Genomic DNA, 17,240 nt, shown 5'->3' with positions numbered 1-17,240 from the left:
AGTTACCATGCCAGCTGGAGGTGTGCTAACTTGAATTGCTCTGACTTAATGGTTCATGCTTGACCAGACCCTTGGAGGTGGGCAGCAGGAGCTGAATGGAGTGCTGTGAGGGCAAGGGTTCAGCTCACTGAGCCCTGCAGGTGGCGGGGGAAGAAGCTGCACCCTTCCTGGAAAAGACTTAACACTTTATTACAAACTTACTTAAAAATAATTGTATGGCTGTGTGTGAAATTGTTTGCACTTTTCCATTAGGTGATGTATGCGTTACGAGAGCTAACTGGATCTCTGTCAGTTCTCATTGAGATGGTGGTGTACTGCTGCTTTTGTAATGAGCACTTTTCCTTTACTGTGCTACACTTCATCAAGGTACAGAGATAATCAAGATAAGCTATTTGCATAGGTGTTTCTGTTAGGCTTTGGTCATACTGTGTTTTGTGGGTTATAATGGCACTGGGATCTGCAGAGCAATCAGTACAGTTTGTTGGATTTGCAGGGGAGTGTTGGTGGGTTTGGGGGTTTTTCTAGGCTTTTACAATTTAAAACAACAAATTCTCAAAAATCTCTAAATCTGTCTTGTAATTCTTTGCAGCATCAGCATATTCTACTATCTGAGTAACTTTGTGTTTCTTACATTCAGACTCAGCTGGAAACTGCTCCACCTCATGAACTGAAAAACATATTCCAGTTACTCCATGAGATACTGGTAGGTGAAGGGTAAAGACTTGTACAGGATAGGTTTTGTATCGATGCATAACAAAAAGGTCAGGATGCACTGGTAACATCAACATCCATGTATCTTTTAATCCTTCAGTTTGGAGTTTTCATTACTTTTTAAATTACTGTCTTGATAATCTGGTAATATATGAAACCTCAAGTTTCATTTGTTTTTCATGTTGAGGTGGTTAAAAACATTCTTTAGAATAGATTCAGGTATCACACACAACTTATTTCTTTCCTAACAGGTTATTGAAGACCCATTACAAGTGGAGCGCATCAAATTTGCCTTTGAAACTGAAAATGGATTAATAGGCAAGTAAGCCAGTGGGTGAACACTCCTGTCTCCTACTGACCCTTATGTTGACAGTGGTTCATACCATGTCCTAGTTTCTAATCCTTCTAAACTGTTTTCCTTCTCAGGGAAAACAACTTGACACATTTCATTTAGCCACCACCACCTCAGAAAACGCTCTAAGGAAATCCAAAATAAGCATTAAAATACTATAGTAAGGGCAAACTGGAAAGGAATTTAACTGGGAAAAATTCAGTATCTCCCACAACAGCAGTCAGGAACCCAGAGAAGAGTAGTACTTACGTACTTAAAAAGTGACATTAAGGAACCTTAACCAAGAGGCTGGGCAAGAGAACTAATTCTTTTAAATAAGAAGCAGATCAGGAAGTATGGAGGAGGAAGGGGGTGATTAACATAACAGAGTAGCTCTATGAATCCTGTAACCTTAAAAACCAGTTTCTATTTCCTACATATCTCAAGGAATTGCCAATCTTTTTGTTTTGTCAGCATCCTAATTACCATTGAAAGAAACTGGTTCAGCATGGAAGGATGCTAATACTACTAATTGCAGGATAGCCTCTTAATCTGACAGGTGGCTCCCATTGTTGCTGCTCATACAAAGTATTGTCTCTCCATTCGATACAGAAACTTTACTGAAGTGAAGTTACTGAAGCATTCAGAAGCAACAGAAAAGTCCCAGAAGTGATGAGAGCTTCATATGAATCAGGAGAAGGGGTTTTGCGTGCAAGAGATACGTGGGGTAGCCACGTGGTGCTCAAAGAGCACCTCTGATGAGTTAGTGCAGCTTGAGCATGTCTTTCATAGCTGTTTGGATGAGAAGCTGCTTCAGATTGTGGCTTTCACCTTAAGTTATTTTAGATTCTGTTCTGTTTCCTTCTGTGAGAAGGAAGCTTTTGTTCTTTATTTCTCTTTTATACTTCAGTGCTCTTCTGTTTGGTAGTTCCCATGTATGACTGATAGAAGAAAAGATAACGTGCGGCAGTGTAAGGGAATAACTGAGTGGTTTCTTTATTTTTCTGGGTAAATTGTTCCCACTTGGACCAATTCTGTTCTGTAATGTGGGCCATACGTGACCTTTTTTCCTCTACAGAAGAGGTGCAATTATCCAGTTGGATTTTTATGTTGAAGGCTTCAAGAACTGCTGTGAGCTTTGGGAGTGAAAGTTGTAGTTTTATCTTGGAGTTCCCTTGCAACAGCACTGAACAGCATCCAGTCTCACTGCACGTGGACCGTGGTGTATCCATCACATCGGCTTAGTTTTACTCCAAGAAAAGAAATCAGCAAATAGTAGTTTTCTGTGGCCCTCAGTAGGTTGCTTGTGCATAATTTGCAGTACATCAAGTGCTGTGATTCTAATAATCTGTGTTTTGACAGTAGTAAAACTGGCAATCTGTAGTTCCCTAGTACTTATTTACCAACTTCAGATGTTTCACTACAGTGTTCTTAGCTGACTGCTATGGACAGAGCAACTTTTGAGTAGCAGGTCTGTTTGTGGCAGCTCTGTGGAAATCTTTGTGCTTCTCCTCAGTCAAAGAATTTTATTAAAAGATGTGGGAATTCACGGTATAGAAAACTTCCTGGTAAGAATGGCCTGGGGTTTTGCCCGAATCTCCCATAGAAGAGTTTCATGGCTGTTGAATTCTGCTATGCTTGTTTGTGTGAAGAAGCTTTAAACATTCTTCCAGCTTTGCAAATTTTGATCCAGGTGGAAACTGGTGATCTGGTCCGTTTACAGGGGTTTCAGACATATTTTTTTTTCCCCTTCAGATAGATGTAACCATAGCAATTATCTAACATAGACTGGATTATAGGGGAAGAATAACTGCATTAGGAGAGGACTGTTTAAAATTCAGGTACCACATTTGAAAGAATTACTGCATTTTCACTTTGATCTATTTTTAATCCAATAGAGTTGTGGAAGTACTCAAAACTGCCAGCAAGCAGTACAGCACTGTGATTAACACAAATACTCATGCGTTTAACATCTGTAGAAATAACTTCTACCACCTAACTGGAAATTTTGGCTTCATCTTTATGTTTTCAAACTGGCTGGTACACAGAAATCTGAATTATGTTTTTTGCTCCCACGTGTTTCTCCTGCAGCCTTGATGCACCACAGCAACCATGTGGACAGCAGCCGTTGTTACCAGTGTGTCAAGTTCCTTGTTACCTTGGCTCAGAAGTGAGTAATATGGGTTTCAGAGTGTAACCCCATCCCTCCCTTAGGCCCCTCTGTGACTATTTAGGCTGCTATTCTTTCAACTTTTGGTCAGCTTTATCTTTTGTTACTGTGATACAAGTGGTGCTCAAAGATCTTCAAAGTACATGTGTCAGTATGAAGTGAAATCTTTACTGATTAGTACCCAAGACAGATTTCTCACTTAACAACTGATAATTGCTCTATATAAAGCTACATTCTGTAGAGCAGGAGCCTGGCATTAAGACGGAGATAAACTTACAGAAACTGTCCCAGATTTGTGAAATATTGTAATTCCTACATTCTCTTTGTTTAGAACTTGATGTATGTCCCGATTAAAGCATAGTTCTGAAATACGTGAATCTGTGTGGTAGACTACTTTGTGTAAACTTTACTAGGTATTACTGCTCTTGCTAATTGAATTAATAGCAGGGCTGTACAGTTCTAGTCAGTGTTTGCAGTGGTAACAGTGCATGCAGAGGGCAGCAGCACAGAGAAGACACCTTGGATTATTTTTTTTGTTTGCCAGAATGCCTTGTTTGTGACTAATGATTATCATTTCAATTTCTGAGGTGCCCTACTGCGAAAGATTATTTCAAGGAGAATTCCCACCACTGGAGTTGGGCTGTGCAGTGGCTACAGAAAAAGGTAAATTTGGTTGTGACTTCGTGGAGAAACTACCACTTGTTTACAGTGAGAATTATGAAGTCTCTGTCCTCTATATGGCTCTCTGAGATGACTCTAAAGACAAAATACAAGCTACTTCATTTTTGACAAGGACAGTTTGGATGCAGCTAAATCTGATGCATGCAAGAACTTCAGTAGCCCCACGTGTTTCAGGCATAGATTGTGTGTACAGTGAGTAAAACCAAGTGTGAATGATCGTAGTGATTATTCCTTGCCATATGGGAAGCTTTCAGTGCCACTGTATTTGTGTTGGAAGGTTTCACTTTTTTAAAAAAGCAGTTTTTCCTTTGCCTGTGTGTTGATGCGAGAGAATGTGTAAATGAGTGGATTCCTTACAGAATCGTTGCAGCTTTGCATAAAACATAGCTGTTGACAGATAACAGCTTTTTCCTCCCACGTGTTGTTTTTGTTCTTCCCTCTAAACTTAACATAGGTTGGACAACACATCTTTATTAAAAACCCAAGGACACTTGGAAAACCTAAAGCTCTGCAGAATTGGCCCAGCTTTGCCTCCAGTCGAGCAGGGCCATGCTTGGTCTCACAGCACTGCACGTACAACACGATAGTATGCCAGCTCCAGGCTGCCTTTCTTTCCTGACAGCTGCTGCCAGGCAGATGTCAGATGCGTAAACTAGTACTGTGCTGAATGCTGGAAGCAGAATTAGTGGGATGCTTGCAGTGCAGCTGGCACAACTTGTTGCCACTCTTCTCTTGAAACACAGCAAACTGACAGGTCTGGATAGTCCTGCTGTACCCATTTTTCCTTTCTACTGGCTCATGTAAGCCCTGGATCCACCGCTCTTCAGCTGGCATCCAGTAACTTGCACACACATACAGTTACCAGGTAAAGGGAGCTGGTTGCTGGTTTTCAACTGAGGGCAATAGCCTCTCTGTTTTGGCAGCATTAAAAGTGCATGCTTCTCTGTACCCCGGATCTCTGCCTCATTGCCAGAGGATGCAGGGAGTGTGTTCTAGACTTGTTAGTTCACCTACCATCAGAAATGGACAAGGCTTTACAGATGTAAAACTCATACAGCAATTTTGTGGCTTTCTTGGCTGTTTACGCAGATGTCTGAACATTACTGGGCTCCACAGAGTAACGTATCCAATGAAACATCAACTGCAAAAACCTTCCAGCGCACTATTTCAGCACAGGTATGTGTCAGCCTTGGAAGACAACGTTAAACTTGCTTCATTTCCTTTTCTGCTTTTCAGGTAGCAACTTTAGTTTTGGCAACTTTAGCATATTCCAGTCCATTTAAGACTGTTCTTCCTTGAGAAGCCTAGACGCTGTGGTTGTTCCCGAAATAACTAACCCTTGCATGACATTAGTCAATAGCTCACAGCTATCTGTGGTGACTCAGCTATCTCACTACAGCAGTTATATTGTTTCAGAATCACCTTTAAAAAAAATAATAAATACATATATATAAAAAAATAAAAATAAGTAAAGGTATTGCCGTGGCCCCTGACACTCTCTTGGACTGTTTCCAACTCAGGACACGCTGGCCTATGCCACAGCCTTGCTGAATGAGAAAGATCAGTCTGGAAGCAGTAACGGGTCAGAAAGTAGTCCAGCCAACGAGAATGGAGAGAGACATCTGCAACAGGTAACAATAAAATTAGGGCATGGTTATCTTCTGTTGCGTTGCTCTGTTAGACAGCGTGTTCCTGGGGCTCGGGTCAGAATGATCACTGCATGTGGACACGGTAGTTGTGCGCCTCCACTGAAGTAATGTGCCTTATCTTTCTCTCCCAATCCCTTGTGTATATTGGAAGGGCTCAGAGTCTCCTATGATGATTGGTGAGCCTAAAAGTGACCTTGATGATGTTGACCCGTAGAGGATACCCATGAACACAACAGAGCAACTCAAATATTTAATGCCTGGTACCTACTGAAACTGGAGTCCCGTTGCTTATACCATTAGAAGAGTCTGGAAGAGGAGTGGCTTTACAGGATCGGAGGCAATGCTGGAGGAGGTTGTTCCCCTGAGAGCTAAAAGCATTTTTAACCACGAAGGCTTCGGATCAATACATGCTCTAGAAAACTGCATCTTCACCTGCAGTAGCTTATGACAGTCCAGACACCGAAAACAGTTTGACAAGAAGATTTTATCAAATACACAAACGCTAGTGGTTGAATTTTTATGTGAACATTAAATGAGTGAATGTAAAACTGTTGCTTTTCTGTGATGCTGCAAAAAAATTCTGTTGGTTTTTATACAGGAAAACAAAAACAGACTGTCCTTATGTATGGAGGGCAAATTTTTAATCTTTCTGATAATATTGAATAGAAATATTCAAATTTCTGTAAAGATGTGTGATGACTTACATTTCATTGTAAAATATTAGTTAAAGAATCGGTTTACATAAGGACTTCTGTATTTAATATGTCTCCCTGTTATTTTGTAAAGCTCTTTATGAGAAGGATCAGCAAGATTGCTCTGTAAAGAGAGTGATTCCTTACAGAATGGTTTGGTCAAGGAGCTCTGGAATGGGTAGTCTTTTCTGGTACCCTTCTGAAAGCCACAGACAATTGGGAAGGGCAATAAAAGAAAAGCTTTGTTCTCTAGCGTTTGTTAATAAAGGATGTTGGTGAATTTAAAAAAAAAAAGTTAATGAGTAGTTTAAAAGAAAAAAGCACTTTACGATGAAATTCTGTTGCAGTTTTACTCATTAAATTTTTTTTAACCTTTGGAGACATATTGAATAAAATGTAGTCTCAATCATGTGATCTGCAATCACTTGCTTGTGCTTTGAAATTACTGAGAAAGTTGGTATTGGTTGTATATGATGAATAATTCCTTGACTGAGTTGGGGACACTGTTGTGCAGATTTTATAGCAATTTTAACACGGGGAAAGAATGATTTGGCTTTGTTTGTATTTTCACTTGACCAGGCAACATTTAAAATATCACAGCTCTTTTGATTTGCTCATAAACAACTAGAAACCAGTTGGGATGATTTGAGCACAGTTTTGTTTTCCACGTCAAGTGCAGTTCAGTGATTTCTGGCTCTGGATACAAGCTTCTTTGTGCCAACTGACTTTTCATCTTTTGTACATTTTGCATTTGTCACATTTTCTGCACTGCTTTTTGCCTTTATTTATGGATTCTGCCTTACTTTAAAAAAATTATATAAACAAACATGCACAGAAATGGGGGACATCTTTAAGGAGTGCCTGGGTACCTCCAGAATAGATAAATTTGCCAAGTTAAAGGCACAACCAGCCAAAAAGTGCCTTTTTTTTTTTCTTTTTACATACTGTTGCGGAAACAAGAAGCAGCAGACAGCTTTTCACTGTTGTGCACTAATATTGAAATTAACCAGTCATTTCACTGTTGGAAGTAGACATCCGATCTGATTTCAGCTGTACAGCTTTATAACTTATTGCGGGTTAAGAGAGCCGTTGTCATAAATTGCGTGTGCAAAGAAGTAAGGGTGGCATTGTAGTGAATCTCTCACTTGCTTTTCCAAACGATGTCTTCATAGACACATGGCAGAGTTAGCATTTTATAAATGTTTCTGATAATGTGCTGGGACATTTTAAATGTGATGTTTTAAATTAATTTTGACTAAATCACTTCTTACAGATACCCCTTCTTCCTTCCCCCATCCCTAATACTTTGTTAATGGGTCATAAATCATCACAAGAAGTCAGTACACAGCGGTGATGGTGACGGAAGAAGCTGGTAATGTTCCTATGGGTTGGCACCACTTGTCACTTCAGGTTCCTGTTATTTCCTATGGAAACAATGTCCTCGATTACCGGAGGCCCAGAGAAGCATTGATAAGAAAATTGCATCAGGATGGCTCATCACCACTGTATACTTGAAACCAATACAAGCTTTTTCATGATTCTGCTCACGCTTGTACAAAGTCAATGGTTATAATTTGCAATAAGATGATACTTGGTCAATTATTTTTGTTTCCAGCTGCTGTCATTTGAACCTGCTGAAGATTATTTTTTGGAAAATAGAGTTCAACAAAACTAGTTTTTGTGTAAATTGTGATGCATTTCTATGTTGTAATTTTTACTGCCAATCTTTTTGGATGAAAATGTTTTTATACAGCTTACAAAATGTTCAGTGAGGAGCAGCCGCAGCCTGCCTGTGAGCATTCGGGGAGATATTGTCCGATTAATACATAGACATTTGGCACTGGAAAAATGGGCAGTCTTGATGAACAGTCTCGGGATTCCTGGTCAATGGAATAAAGTTATTCCTTTCACAGAAAACTAGTGTAATCTTTAGACTGCGCATACGTGGCTACGCTGTTGTCTTGTTGATCCTCTTATCTTGAAACTTCTTAGGCCAGTCCTGCAGCTGATAAGCTCTGAGAGGTTGCCCTGATTGCCATTTTGGCTCCTGTCCAGAGTAAATCAAAGCAGCTGAACGGCCCCTGGAGCTGCACCACTGTATATCCTTATGCCATGGCACCTTCTGGTGTACTGTCAGATCTGTATCTGTGTGCAGTTTCTTTGCCTCACCTTTTTAGCAGAATGATATACCCTGGATACGCTTGCAGTCATGGATTAGACCGACTTCTGTGTGTCAGCAAGATTTGCAGGTGATCTGGACTTGGATAAATACTGCTTTTTCGGTTGGTGCAAGATGCAGAAGGCTGGACATGCAGCAGTGCCACGGTGCTGGTATTCCCCTCCTCACCTGCCTGCTGCCTTCATAAGCAGAACTAGGAGCTGCAGACGGGGCTGCTGGCCCCGCTCTTCCTTCCTGGCGTGGGTGCCTTTGTCCTCCACTCTAAGGACAAAGACTTCCGCATTTCAAGCATGACCCAGCCTGCGCTCTCCTCCGGCAGTGCCAGTCCTGGGAGCACAGACGGGATGTTGCAATGCTGATGGGACTGCTTGCAGCATACCTGGGATCGACGCCGCTTTCTCCCAAACGAGAGGGGCTTTTCTGCCTACCCCTGTATAAGATACTAAGCAAGGGCTAATCTTTTAATATTGTTTCCTTCCACCAGGCTTATGCATGCTTCAGCTAAGCCATGAAAGCTATATCTGGCTTATTGTGCATGGAACGTGCTCACACCTTCTGCTGGGAGCCGGCCGGGGAGCAGGGACCTTCCCCTCTCGCAGGGAAGTCAGCAGAGGTGAAATAGCTGGTGCATGTTCTGAGAAGTTACAGCCCAGTAAGTCTGCTGAAAAATTACCAGCTATGTCAAAGCTGTTCAGCTCTTTAAGCCAACATCCCTTTTTCTCTTCTGCCTCTCTGTGCAAAATCCAGATCATAGCTGATAACATGTATATAATTACAGCCCATAATTTTATGTAATCACATATTTAGATTAGGATTGAGCTTTTGCTATTGTTAGCTAATAAGTTAGAAGTAGTTTAAACCTTTGAAAGTGGTGCTTTCTGCTGGGTCTCTTGTCTTTTCTTGCCAATGAAAGCTGGAGTAACAGACCTGTAAGGAGCTTTTTGACAGGATGGAACACATAACCAAGATCAGCCCAAGTGTGACAGGTTAGCCTGATGCTTGTGGTATCAAGCTTTATTTTTTTCATCTGTCCTCAGGTAACACCACACAAATTACATATTGTAGTACCAGGAGGCTGCTAATCACCAGGAAAAAAAATGAGACCCAGCTTTGATGGCTTCTGGTGCTTCTCAGCCTTTCGCCGCTGCTTTGCATCTCTCTTTCAGCATCTGTGCTTCATCTTCCTAGGGCTTCAGTGCTTACTGGGTGAAGCCCAGTGACGCTAGCACCAGAAAGCACAAGGGCACGTTGCCCAAAGCTGGGCACTGTTTGTTTCCATAACTGGAAGCTCTTGTCCTACACCACTGTTTTAAAAACAAACTTCTGTTCTTGCCTGTGTATGGGACAACAAGACTCAGCCCCTGGTCTCTGTGCCGGTGACAGAGCTCAGGCCAGCTGTCGGTGCTGACCTCCGAGCATGCCAGCAGTCATCCAGAGCCACCTGGTACCCCAGGCAGAGACCCGAGCCCGAGGTGGTGGCCTGTGGCTGCCTCACTAACAACGCAGAGCTCAGCTGGGGGAAGCAGCATCCCTGCAGGGCAGGTGCCAGCTCCCCCTTCCAGACTGGTTCACTGTGGACATGTACATACATCATATCTACCAAGCACCGGTCTATGAATTTTATTTTAAAGAGACATTTATAAAATGTTTATTGATAAAATTCAAAATAAATATTTAAGGTACAAATGTAAAAACTAAGATACTATAAAAGCTTTTTCTTCTTCTTCCTTTTTTAAAAGGAATTACAGCTAGTTCTATGTGTTGTGGGGAGACCTGAAAGGGAAACCGTTAAAGAAACACATAACGCCAGCAGATCATTAACTTTGACTTAAGAACAAACCAAAAAAAAAACAACCCACACTTAACAAAGCAGTAGCTGACTGTAGCGATGCAGATTAAAATCTAATTAAACAAGCAGACTGTTTAAACTACAGCCCTTACACCTGACTAAAAAGTAAGGGAGCCTCCTAGGTACATGAGTAGGCAATTATGAAACTGCCAAAAAATGGCTAAACTATGATTTTCCAGGTGCTAAACAGCATTAGCTGACATCTAATGAGCAACTAAACAAGCAAGAAAGGAGCAATCCTCACCACAGGGTTTTTTTAGGGGGTTTTTTTTGTTCTTTTTTTAAAGAAGTGGTTTTATTATATGCTGGGTCACAACACAAACAGCCTCGAGACAGCTCATATAGTCAGGGGTTTTCATAGAAAAACGTGGTACAGGGTGAGGAAGGGATGAGTCCTGCGACGGGGCAGGGCTCTGGCAGCACGGGGGCTGCTCAGGGAGCTCCTGCAGAGCTGCCCTGGGTCTCAGCCCTGCTGTGTGCAGGAGGGGGATGAGCCCATACCCCACCATCAAGGCAGCCCAAGCACACAGGTCATCGGCAGCCCCGTGTCAGCGTGTGGACCATGCTGGGAGCAGCAGCTCAGACCTGGGAAAGTGCTGAGCTGGGGATGCAGCAGTGCAGCAAAGCACCCATCCCCTGAGCACCCCGGGCCAGGGCAGCCATGTCTCCAGCTCAGCCCATCCCTACTGCCGGCTCCGGCAGCAAATGGCAGTGACCACAGCCGCGCTGCTGCCACGGACACTGGCTGCCACACAGGTATCATCCATGGCGTAGGCTCCCACGGTGCCGGGGCTCTGGGAATGGGCATTACAGCCCGTCAGCGTCCAGCCATCATCACAGGACACCGTCACCTAATGGCAGAAGATGTCATCCTGCATGGGTCAGCAAAGGGGTCTGCCCATCCCTGATGGTCCCTGGGGCTCAGGGCGATGTAGCCAGTGTCACACTGAGCCATGGGACCCCAGCTGGGGGAGGGTATCCCATTACAGGTGGGCAACTGGGGGCACCAGTGAAGGCTGGGGCAGCCACAGTAAGATGCTGAAGCCAACCCAACACCCATCAGGGTGGCAGAGGGACGAGCAGAGGTGATGACACACCATGGTGGAGGAGCATGCACCATCCCTACCTTCTCTGTAGGGCCCAGGGACGTGTGCTCCTTCAGCCGGCACTCAAGGCTGGCAGCGGGGCAGCACAAGGCATGCGCCATCACCTCCGTCCTGCTGGCACAGTGACTGGGCCCACTCCCCAGCCCCGTGATGGGTCTGCCACCGTCACCCAGCACCACAGCGGGCGAGTGGAAGCTGCACCCTGCCCAGGGGAGAGTGGCTGTCAGTGTGGAGTGGCTGCAGCAGCATCCCAGTGTACACAGGCACTGAGGGATGTCCCTGCCAAGCCCTGAGACTTCCCTGCCTCCATGCACACAGCACATGTCCCCCTCCCCATTACCCCAGCACTCACACCCACCCTTTTACCCCCCAGTCACAGTTTTACTGGAAGAAACACCCCTGACCATCAGGCTGTTGGCTCAAGGGTCTGTAACCTGCCATGTTGGGCATTACCAGTCAGCACGTGGTCCTGCAGGGAGCAGCCGGCCCCCCCAGCAGCCGGGGAGCCGGCATGGATCCGGCACTCAGCCCTGGGCCATGTGCAGCACCTGGCAATGGCGTAGACACCCTGGCCCCGGAAAGCATTGTGGGCCACGCACTGCTTCTGCCCGTCCTTCTCCTGCAGCCAGGGTGGCACAGCATCACCAGGGGTGCTCAGGGGCACCCCTCCGAGGCAGTAGTTCTGTCTTCATATGCTCTGCTCACCTCCATGTGCTCCCCCAGCCGCCTGCCACTGTGGGAGAAGCTGGAGCAGCCGAGCATCTCCTCGGCACCGGCACAGCGGGCCATGGCCGTGGCATGCCAGGTGAGCCCTGAGCGTGCCGACCACACCGAGCGGCAGTACAGCTGCTCATCTGCAATGGGGCAGGTGGCATCAGTGGTGGGGTGGGCACCCACAGCAGTACCCAGCACCCATGGCACAGACCAGGCTGCCAACGAGGGCTGGCAATGGTGCTCAGGCTGGGCTGTCCCAGGCACAGCTCGGGGAGGGACATGCCTGCCGGTGTGCCGTGCTTTCACCCAGGCACTTCTTTCCCTGGTAAGGGCAGAGCTGTGCCAGGTACCAGCAGGCAGCCAAGGCTTTTACCTGTGCCCAGCCGGACAGGCAGCCCAGCCACGCTGTTGGGGGTCTGAAGCCACTGCTCCTCAGGGAACCACGCCATGTCCATGACGTTCTTGGTGGCAAAGTGCAGGAGGCGCTGCCGGAGCTCGGCGAGGCTCAGCTGGGGCTCGGCGCTGAGCAGCATGGAGGCAATGCCTGCTGAGAGCCCGGAGGGGCACAGTGAGAACCAGGGGCAATGCAGCCACCCACACAACTCCCCTGAGCAACACAACTCGGGAGAGAGGAAAGGACATCACTGCAGCCCATGATCTGTACACACGGGATGTGGGAGCTCTGTACAGGCTGCGGCACCCAAATGAGCCAAACGTGCCAAGACCATGGCACACAAATGTCCCCAGCACAGGCAGCCCTGATGCCCTGTGCCCACAGGGACACGTGCCCAGCAGCAACAAGTGGAGGGCCAGCCCTGCCTGCCACCCCAGAGCCCAGCTCGCCTGCCACATGTGCAGCTGCCTGTGATGTCCCGCTCTGCGCAGTGAAGCACGTGCTGCAGTCGCTGGAGGCACCGATGATGTCATCTCCCGGGGCAAACAGGTCCACACAGTGGCCAAAGTTGGTGCCTAGGGTACCGAAGGAGGCCGGCTGGTCCTCGCTGTTGGTGGCACCGACTGTGATGACCTGCCAGGGCAGTGATGGAGGGGGCCATGGGCAGGGTGGGATGCACAGCCCCAGCCCGCTGAGCTGATGTGGCACTGGAGCAGATGACCCTGGGGAGCTGGCAGCACGTCCCTACACCTCAGGGAACCCCCACAGGCCATACCTCTGGCTCAGATGCTGGCGAGTACAGGCAGGCATCGTCCTTGTAGTTACCGGCAGCCGTGACCACCACCACCCCCATCCGTGCCATCCGCCGGCAGCCGGCGTTCAGCACACGGCTGTAGGTGCCAGCAAAGGGCAGCAGCACGACCAGCGGCGCGTAGGGCTGAGCCTCCAGCGTTGCCTTGATAAACTCCAGGCCTGGGAGGGACAAGGTGAGAGACAGGAAACTATCACGGGAGGGGGACAAAGCAGGGGGCTCCAGCAGGGAGCGTGCTCCTCTCTGGGGTCTGGGGCAACTCACCGATGAGGGTCCCGCTGATGGTGCCCTTCCCCTGGCAGTTCAGCACACGGAGGCTACGGACCTTGGCACCCGTGGCCACGCCGGCATCACGCCCACTCAGCACCCCGGCCACGTGTGTCCCGTGGCTGTCACACTTGTTGACCTGGCACAGGCACCACAGTTGTACCCACCAGCCCATTGCATCAAAGCGGGTTTGCAACCCCACAGCATCCTCCCCACCCCATCCCACCCCTGGTGCTTTGCACCAGCTAAATCCCACTGCAGAACAGATCCTTAAAAACATCTTCAGGTGGTGGGAAGATTAAAAAAACCTTCCTGTGCAGAAGGAGAAACTGGCAGAAAGGACAGTGGATACAGGCAGCCATTCCTAGGGCTGTGCTAGCTCTGGGCTCCTCCGTGCAAGCAGCGATAAAGCCATGCAAGGCAGCACAAGCACCCACCGCCAGGCACAGGCGGCTGTCCCAGCCTGTGTGGGGTGGGGTGGACCTGGATTCCCTCTTGCAAAAACAACTTAACACACACCTATGCCCCCCAGACAGGAGCCCTGCCCCATTCAGCCACTGCTCCAAACAGACCACGCTGAGGGTCCCAGCATCTCCCAGGACCACAGCTCCTGCTGCTGCACGTCCTGCCTACTGTTTCACCACAAGCCAAGTGTCCCTGTCACAGCACTATCCAAACCAGCCAGCTGCAACAAGGCCTTTACCATCCCATACCAGGTTAACTTCAGTAAGCAGCTCCCACGCCTTGCCCCGGCACAACCACCAATCCCCCACAAGGTTTCAGAGGTTTATCTACTGTCTGTGCCATTTCTTTATCCTCTTCAGGCCAGTCCACCCCACTTCTTGCCTCTGCTGCCTCCAGAGTCTTCCTTCTCTGGCCCCTCTTCCAGCTGGCCTCTCCTCATCCAGGCCCCCTTCTCCCTGCTTCTCCCAGGGCCTCTCCTTGTCCCTCCTACATCCAGGGCACTCTCTCCCCTCTGCTTCTTCCACTCCTCCTCCTCATCCAGTCCTCCTCTTCCATACCCCTTAGAGCTATTCACCTACTTAGCAGGAACCAGCCACAGCTGCACATTATCCACATCAGCCAACCCACTGCCCCTGAAGCTAGCCCACAGCTGTATATTATCAATGTTAATTAACCTGCCTTCATTCCTCTAGAATTCCTTTACATCCCTCTTGTCCTTAGAAGCCCCACGAGCCTGACCAGGGTTTGGTGGGTGCAGAGGGATGCTCATGCTAGGCTGCAGCATGTGCCACTCGGGGCTCACCTGCTTGTGGAAGTGGGTGCTGTCCTCCTCAGGGATGCTCCCAAAGTCAGTCATAAACACCCTGCCCTCAATCTCCCGGTGGGTGCTCTGCACACTGGTGTCCAGCAGGTAGATCTGCACCAGGTCACCTTTATCTGCCAGGGACACAGACAAAGGGCGGGAAGGCCACCACCATCATGGTCAACCTAGGCCACCTGGGATGCTCCCAGACTGCAGCTCCAGACCCGCAGCACCATGGGGCAGGGAGATTTCCCCATCCCCTCAAGATCAGGAGAGGGGATGGGGTCACTGGCCCTTCCCCACACCCGTGTGGTCCTCCCCCTATGACCCAGGGCTTACTGGGAGGGTTGTAGGTGCCTGAGCTGGGCTGTGGTGGCATGATCCTGCGCAGGTTCCAGGGGATGCTCTGGGCGAAAACATAGGCATCCTCCTCAATGTACTCCACGTGCGGCAGCTTCAGCGCCTGCCAGGATGAGACATGGTGCCTGGCATAGCGGCAAAGCTCCCGTTCCCCCCGAGGCTGCGGCTGCTACCCCCCACCAGTGCCACCCTGCTGCTGCCCCCCACCCTGGCCCGCCACCCTGGGACCTGTTCTCCGTCCCACACACCATGTCCAGGATGTCGCCGCTCATCTTCACCAGGAAGGCGGGCAGGAGGTGGAAGACATGCAGCAGCTTGGTCAGGTATCCCCGCCACGCTGCCCGGGCCTGCAGCTGCTGTGCCGTGCCTCGCACCTCAGCCTCGCCGCTGCCTGCCCGCAGCATCACCACGTAGCGCCCAGGCAGCCGCCACGATGCCTGTGGGGACGTGAGCGGCAGGTTTGGATTTGGGGGACACACGCCTGTGGCCACCCCAGCCACCCCATGTTCCTCACCTTGGCGGCGCGATGGAAGGCAGCGGGTCCCGACGGAGCAGCCCCGACGGCTGCTGCCCCCTCCTCGGCCGCCCCCAGGGCCAGCACCAGCTCCTCCGCCCCCCGTGCCAGCACCAGCACCAGCACCAGCGCCAGCGCCCGCGGGGCCATGCCCGCCGCGGGGATGCTCGCAGCTGCCGAGCCCCCTCAGACGCACCGAGCCGAGCCGAGGAGCCAAGCGCACCCGCGGAGGAGCCGCAGCGCACCCGCGGAGCCGAGTGCAGGACCCAAGGACACCCGCGGGGGAGCGGAGCGCACCCGCAGGGGACCCGAAGCGCACCGACGGAGGAGCGGAGCGCCCCCGCGGAGCCGAGTGCAGGACCCAACGGCACCCGCGGAGAACCCGAGCGCACCCGCGGAGGGTTCCGAGCGCACCGGCAGAGGATCCGAGGGGCACCCGCGGAGGAGCGGAGCGCACCGGCGCAGCCGAGTCCAGGAGCGGAGCGCACCGGCGGAGGACCCGAGCGCACCGGCGCGGGAGCGGAGCGCACCGGCGGAGCGGCGCGCAGGGCGGCTCGGTCTCGGCCGTGCCCGGTGCGCTGGGCGGGATCACGCCACCGCCGGCCCCGCCGGCCCCGTTACCCGCGGAGGGGGCGGGCAGGGCGCGGGGGCTGCAGCCGGACCCGCACCACCCTCCCGCCGCTCCAGCCCCGCGCACCGCTGCGGGCCCTGGCGGGCAAAACGCAGACGCTCAAGGACGATTTCCAGAAAGGGCTGGGAGCTCCTCTGTGCCCCTTGCTGGCTCGCTTCACAGACAGAGTGCCATGGGAGCCTCTAATCCTCTTCAGGCATTTTTTACAGAGTCGTCACGTCGCAAATACTATTTTTCTGGGAAACGGTGGGTGCCTTCCCGTGGCTCCCACTGCTGCTTCCCACCTCCTGCACCACCGGGCACCTGTGCTGCCAACGGCCCCGGTGACCTTCGGCAAGCCCCTGCCCTGGTCTCTGCTTTTGGGGGAAATAGGGATTTTAATTTTTTTTGCTGGCTCTTTATAAGCTCCTCAGAGCTTATATGTTTGATGGGGATGTGTATGTCTTATACGGATGTGTATGACTTACATGGATGTATGTGCCTTATACAGATCTGTATGTCTTACAATGATGTGTATAGTTCATAGGGATGTATATGTCTTATACAGATGTGTATGGTTTATATAGATGCGCACATGTTATTTTTAATGAGACCTCAAGCGGGTGCATGCGCCCTGGTTTGGGTAACTAGGGTGACACCGGACCCCATCATGTGCCACCCACTCTGCCGTGGTGAGCTGATGTCACCAGGGCTGGTGCCCAGCAGGCCCCTCGCAGGGACCAGGCTGGCTACCGATTTTTGGCTCAGCTTAGCCAGGCACCACCATGTCCTGCCCTGCCACTAGTAACTGGTGCTTCAGGGCACCCTCAGGGCAGCTCAGTACTGGGGAGCCCTGACCCGAGGGGTCTCCCTCCCCCTGCAGAGTCACTTGTTTCCTTCTTGCACAGGGACAAGCTGTGTCTGAGGGAAGGATG

General features: G+C 49.6%; 2 protein-coding genes across 4 annotated transcripts in view; one reads left to right on the top strand and one right to left on the bottom strand.

The window, feature by feature from the left end:
* Nucleotides 1–6,150, top strand: part of USP24 (ubiquitin specific peptidase 24) — a 63,829-nt gene extending 57,679 nt beyond the window's left edge. For all 3 annotated transcript variants that reach the window (XM_040609989.1, XM_040609990.1, XM_040609988.1), the window contains 8 exons: nt 253–366; nt 638–703; nt 963–1,029; nt 3,134–3,212; nt 3,800–3,875; nt 4,983–5,069; nt 5,414–5,524; nt 5,694–6,150. In XM_040609989.1, the coding sequence (XP_040465923.1) occupies nt 253–366; nt 638–703; nt 963–1,029; nt 3,134–3,212; nt 3,800–3,875; nt 4,983–5,069; nt 5,414–5,524; nt 5,694–5,756 (663 nt within the window). In that variant the 3' untranslated portion in view covers nt 5,757–6,150. The remainder of the gene's footprint in view (nt 1–252; nt 367–637; nt 704–962; nt 1,030–3,133; nt 3,213–3,799; nt 3,876–4,982; nt 5,070–5,413; nt 5,525–5,693) is intronic.
* Nucleotides 6,151–10,037: 3,887 nt separating this feature from the next.
* PCSK9 (proprotein convertase subtilisin/kexin type 9) lies at nt 10,038–16,301 on the bottom strand. Its single transcript, XM_040609992.1, has 12 exons — nt 15,696–16,301; nt 15,430–15,618; nt 15,161–15,284; nt 14,822–14,955; nt 13,552–13,693; nt 13,252–13,448; nt 12,926–13,109; nt 12,456–12,626; nt 12,074–12,222; nt 11,822–11,987; nt 11,389–11,570; nt 10,038–11,113 (listed from the first exon to the last, which is right to left on the bottom strand). Exons 1-12 carry the CDS (start codon nt 15,843–15,845, stop codon nt 10,946–10,948), a joined length of 1,956 nt encoding a protein of 651 aa, XP_040465926.1. The 5' UTR covers nt 15,846–16,301; the 3' UTR covers nt 10,038–10,945.
* Nucleotides 16,302–17,240: the final 939 nt, after the last annotated feature.

Source organism: Falco naumanni, chromosome 11 (assembly GCF_017639655.2).
Source record: "Falco naumanni isolate bFalNau1 chromosome 11, bFalNau1.pat, whole genome shotgun sequence".
NCBI classification, from domain to species: domain Eukaryota; kingdom Metazoa; phylum Chordata; class Aves; order Falconiformes; family Falconidae; genus Falco; species Falco naumanni.
This window is presented reverse-complemented; position numbering and strand designations above follow the sequence as displayed.